The sequence below is a fragment of the Orycteropus afer genome, unplaced genomic scaffold, assembly GCF_000298275.1.
Source record: "Orycteropus afer afer isolate SDZICR_OR568_19922 unplaced genomic scaffold, OryAfe1.0 scaffold00462, whole genome shotgun sequence".
In the NCBI taxonomy this organism is placed as follows: Eukaryota; Metazoa; Chordata; class Mammalia; order Tubulidentata; family Orycteropodidae; genus Orycteropus; species Orycteropus afer.
In genome coordinates, this window is record NW_006922049.1 from 348,499 (window position 1) to 354,080 (window position 5,582).

The 5,582-nt window shown below is 37.8% G+C and overlaps 1 protein-coding gene across 1 annotated transcript in view; it reads left to right on the forward strand.

Annotated features, from left to right (window-relative positions):
* Window positions 1-5,582, forward strand: part of CAPZA2 (capping actin protein of muscle Z-line subunit alpha 2) — a 72,137-nt gene that overhangs the window by 64,719 nt on the left and 1,836 nt on the right. The window contains 2 exon segments of the mRNA XM_042782769.1: window positions 478-556; window positions 4,021-4,092. Coding sequence (XP_042638703.1) covers window positions 478-556; window positions 4,021-4,092 — 151 coding nt within the window.

Below are 5,582 nucleotides of genomic sequence, written 5' to 3' on the forward strand. Positions count from 1 at the left end.
AGAGGGAGATTATGTTTCTATCAGGTCTCCCACCCATAATTTTTCCCATTCTGGTTAGAATTCCGGTTTACCCATGACTTGATAATTTGGGTCAGTTCCAGTGGTTTCATTGACGATGACCTAACAGGGCTGAAGTAAAGATTAAGTAATTCTGTTAAAGAAGTAACTTAAACTCTTTCTCCTAGAAAGTAGCTTACATGATTTCATTTTCAACTGTTATTTTAAGCGCTAACTTTGGAATTTTGAAATTGGATCCTTATTTAGCTTATTTTCTTAGCAATGGGGTGAAAATTAAACTTAGCTCATAACAAAACTGAACTTTTGATTCTTTTGAGTATTTCCATTAATTAGAAAATCAATGCCTAGCATCCATCCCCTCTGTACTCTCATACTATAGCATTACATTTAAATCTGAAACTTAAAATTTATTCAAATTATTTTCCTACCTTATTTACAGCTGCTGTTTTTATTTTTAAGGAATGGTCGTTGGAGATCAGAGTGGAAGTTTACAATCACTCCTTCCACCACTCAAGTGGTTGGTATCTTGAAAATTCAGGTATGAAATAAAGTATTTGTTTACTGATCTCTTGATGGTTATGAACAGAGAAATAACTAATTCATAAGTTGCGAATTTCATTGTACAGCATAGCAATTTCATTTCCAGATCTTTGTTACGGGGTAATGGGAATAACAAGTAATCCTAATTTCATCTTTTAAATAACCTTGCAGTTCATTGCCTAGTAATCAGAAATCTGCAAGGATAGCTGACAGATTCTAAAAACACAGCTAAAATTAGATGCTGCCATTTGATCTGCTCTTCAAACAATTTGTTCATCCAAGCATCTTCTGAGTTTGAATTGTGCTGTTCTGTCCTCTGAGTTGGCTGATGTATAATATTAATGTGTGTACATGTTTAGATGAGCAAATATATATTTAAATACGTGTGCATATTAATATGTTTTTATTACTACATTTTTAGTATCATCTTTACTCATTTGGTTTTTACATGAAACCCACTAGAATTCAATTTCATGTAACCTCATTGTTAAAAGAGAAGAATATTTGATAGCTATAATCAAGTATTTCTAAATAAGTTAAAGGAAAATATTGACTAATCTTTTTCTATCATGATTCACTTATTCAATACATTTATTATTAAGTTAATAAATAAATGTATTTATTTAGTACATTTATTGACCAATGTTCTGGTTACCTAGTGCCACTCTAACAAGAATATACCACAAAATGGGATGGCCTTAACAAACAGGAGTTTATTCTTACAGTTTGGAGGCTTTAAGTCCAAGTTCAAAGTGCCAGGCTCTAGGGGCTGGATGAAAGCCCCTCAGTCTTGGGGTCCAGCTATGCCTCCTACCCCTGGCCCACTGAAACTAGAGGAGTTTCTTCACTCAGACAGCTGCTGGCTGCTGAGGCTGAGAAGCCCCAAGGTTGACAATTAAAATGGCACAGTCCCGATGTTACCAAACCACATGGCAGGCCCTTAATTTAAGTCCATTGTTAAGTCCCAAGGTCGGCAGGGCATAGCAGGCTGCTGAGCAACTACACGGCTACATGCAGGGTCCAAGCGTGCCATAGGCTAGAGACCATTCCCAAAGCTCGTGCTTATATATGGGAAGCAGACCACATACCCAAAAGCAGGTACTCAGCTGCTTGTAGTAGATTCCACCACAGAGTTGATTGCCAGTCTCATTATGGGGAGTAACTACCACTAGCTGCCCGGCCACTCAACCAGGCCCAGCCAAGTTGACACACAAACATAACTACCACAACCATCACAAAGGGTGTTGAGTGCTAAGAGCTGTGAAGGGATAGAGATGAATCAAACACTGCTGCTCTGTAATCTGACTCCAGTATACATTTTTAGTCTTAGGTCTCATTACTTCCATGTTTTGGTGATTGTCCCGTAGATACTAGAGATTTCAGGTTAAGCACATGGATTATTTTGTCATTAGACTTCCTGAGTTTGAATCCCAACTCTGCCAGTTACTAGTTGTGTAACATCAAGAAGTCATTTAAGCTCTTTCTGCTTATTTCCTCAGTTAAAAAAAAGAAAACAACAATAACAAGCTCTTATGATTGTTTGAAGAGTAATTTGTTAATATGAGCAAAGTTATTAGAAGAGAGGCAGACACAAAGTGCTTGCTGAGAGATAGCCATTATGGTTGAAATCATTCCGTCCTTTGTTTAGACCTCATTATTGCTCACCTGGATGATTATAGCAATTTCTAAAATGGCACATCTGTTGGAACAAAGCTTGATGAGAGCAGGAATTGTCTGGTTCACAGTTCTGTCTCCAGCATTTAGCATGTTGTTAGGTGCCGTCAAGTAAGACCTGACTCAAAGCGACCCCTCCTTGGGTTTCCGAGGTGGTATCACTACAGAAGTAGATTGCCCAACCTTCCTTCTGAGGAGTGGCCAGTAGGTTTGAACTACCAGCCTTCTGGTTAGCAGTCATGCCCTTGGCGCTACACTACCAGAGCTTCTACATAGCATGGTGCCTATCATATAATTAATACTATTTTGTTGAATTTCTGGAACCTTTGCTATCCTCTAGTCCATTTATCACATTGTCATCAGAATTTTTTTTTTTTTTTTTTTAATTTAAATCTGGATTTGTAACTTGCTTACTTAAGACCATTTAATGGTACCAATCACCTACAAGATAGTCCAGACACATGTGCATGATATACAAGAGCCAAAGTTGACTGTCCCCTGCTGTTTGATTCTTTATCCTACTCTAGCAGGAATACCACAGGTGAATGGCTTGGACAAACAGGGATTTATTCTTTTAAAGTTTAGGAGGCTAGAAGTCCACGTTCAAAGTGCCAAGGTCCAGGGGCTGGGTGAAGGCCCCTTAACCGTGGGTTTTACCTCTGCCTCTTGCTCCTGGTGCACTGAAGCTGGAGGCTTTTCTTAACTCAGACAGCTGCTGGTTCCTGAGGCTGGTAAACCCAAGATCAAGAAGTGAAATGGCACAGTCCTAATATAGCAAGCAACATAGCAGGCCCCTAGTTCAAGTTCATAAACATTCTCAAGATTGGTAGGCAATATGGCAGGCCACTGAGATGAAGACTCAGCTACATATAGGGTCCAAGCATGCCAAAAAGTGAGAGACCTTTCTCAAAGCTGCTTCCTGTATACTGGACGCAGCCCACATCCCTAAGGCAGCTACTCAGCTGCTCCAGTGGATTCCACCATGGAGTTGATTACCAGTCTCATCATGGAGAATAACTACATCCAGCTGCCCAGCCACTCAAAACCAGGCCCAGCCAAGGTGTGACACACAACTAGCACACCTACCTATGTATTTCTCCAGCTGTCCCTTTCTCTCCCCGCACCTCACATACATTTCAACTATGAATGCAGTCCTTTTTAAAATATGTTGTCCCTTAAGCTTAATATGCTTTATCTTCCTTGATTTTAATTACTGTCCTACTTGTTTTGCTAAACCCAAGCAGTGTTGCCGCTTTTCTAAAATATTTTTTAAACCCTCAGAGAGTCTAGAATATTGCTAATTTATGTTCTACGTATCTCTTAGTATGTTGTGTTGAAATATAAAATCAGGGACTGTGTCTTTGAAACCTTTGTAATAGCAGGCATTTATAATAATCACTCAATTAATGTTTGTTGAATGAATTCATGTCTTTGAACTTGTGGAATTAAATGGTTGATAGAAATAGACCAAAAATAAGAACAGCGTTTGGGAGGGAATATTGGATTTTACTTTTGGACATCTTGAGTTTAGGGACCTGTGGACTTTCCATGAGGTGGAGATGTCCAATAGTCAGGTCACTTCAGGTCTTGCCTGAATAAATTGCAGGACCTCCTAACTAGTCTCCTTACTAGACTAAGGGTAGGAAGAATTGTTTTGAGTTTCAAGGGTCTAGAGCTCAGCTGAAAAGGAAGTCCAAGCTAGAGCTGAAATTGAAGTCATCTGCATTGAAGATTGAAGGATCTTGGTTATTTTCCTAAAGTGGTTCCTGTAAATTCTTTCTCTTTTAGGTTCATTATTATGAAGATGGAAATGTTCAGCTAGTGAGTCATAAAGATATACAAGATTCCCTAACAGTGTCTGTAAGTACTGAATTCCAAAATAAAATGTAAACATTAGTCTAATACATCTATAAAACTAGAGTAATTGTGGAATTAACATTTTAAGTAATATTTCTACTTCAGGTTAAAGTGTTTTCAGAGAGGATAAAAGTAGTAAATAATTAGAAATCTGTACCTAACTTTTTTTTTTTTTTTTAGCAGCTTTGTGGTTGTTGTGAACCACTGAGTTGATTCCAACTCCTAGCTATCGTATAGGACAGAGTAGAACTGCCTCATGGGGTTTCCTAGGCTGTAATCTTTGTAGAAGCAGATGGCCAGGTCTTTTCCCCTATGTATCCACTGGTGGGTTCAAGCCACCAGGGTTTCTTTTAGCAGCTTTTTAAATATAATTCACATACCATTCAATTCACCCATTTCAAGTGTAAAATTCATTGTTTTTTAGTATATTCACAGGGATGTACACCCATCATCACAATCTAATTTTTGTCCTCATTAAAAGAAATCCATTAGCAATCATATTCTATTCCCCTCATCCCCCCTGTACCTAGGCAATCACTACTCTGTTTTCTGCCTAGAGATTTGCCTATTCTGGACATTTCATATCAATGGGAATCTTCTGTGACTTCTTTCACTTAGCATAGGATTTTCAGGGTTTATCCATGTTGTAGCATGTGTTAGTACTTCATTCCTTTTTAATTGCCAAATAATATTTCACCATATGAATGTATTTATCTATTCGTCACTTGATTAACATTGGGTTGTTTCCACTTACAGGCTATTATGAATAATGTTGCTGTGAACATTCATGTACTAGTTTGTGTGTAGTCATGTTTTCATTTCTAGTGGATATCTGTTTAGGAGTGAAATTGTGGGGTTATATGATCACTGTATGCTTGACCTTTTGAGGACTGTCAGATTTTTTCAAGCAGCTGTACTGTTTTACAGTTTCACCAGTAGTTGTATGAGGCTCCAGTTTTTCCATATTATTGACAAAACTTGGTATTTTCTATCTTTCTGGTTGTAGCTGTCCTACTGGGTGTGAAGTGGTATCTCATTGTGGTTTTGATTCTTAGCAAAAGAGATTTGTCCACAAATTACATACTGGAGTTATGAGACATGGTCACACTGATTAAACTTTACTTACATGCTAGCTTGTGCTGAGTTTTTAAGAATGCATTTTATATTTAAAGTGTTTTCATTGTTTGTGAAGAGAAAGGGAAGAAAAAAACTCACCTTCTAAAAAGTAAGATATTAGAAGTTTACAACAACACTATTTTATAGAAAATTCTAGATTTCCATTAACTTTACTTTTAGGGAAAAAGGAAAGAAACGTATATATACATGTTAAAAAAATTTTCCAAAAACATTTGCGCACTGGAGTAAAAATTAGCCTTAAACTTTACGGTAAGCTCTTCCTGGGAGCTCTGGTAGCATAGTGGCTAAGGCACTTGACTGCTAACCAGAAGGCTGGCAGTTCAAATCCACCAGCCACTCCTTGGAAGGAAGATGGG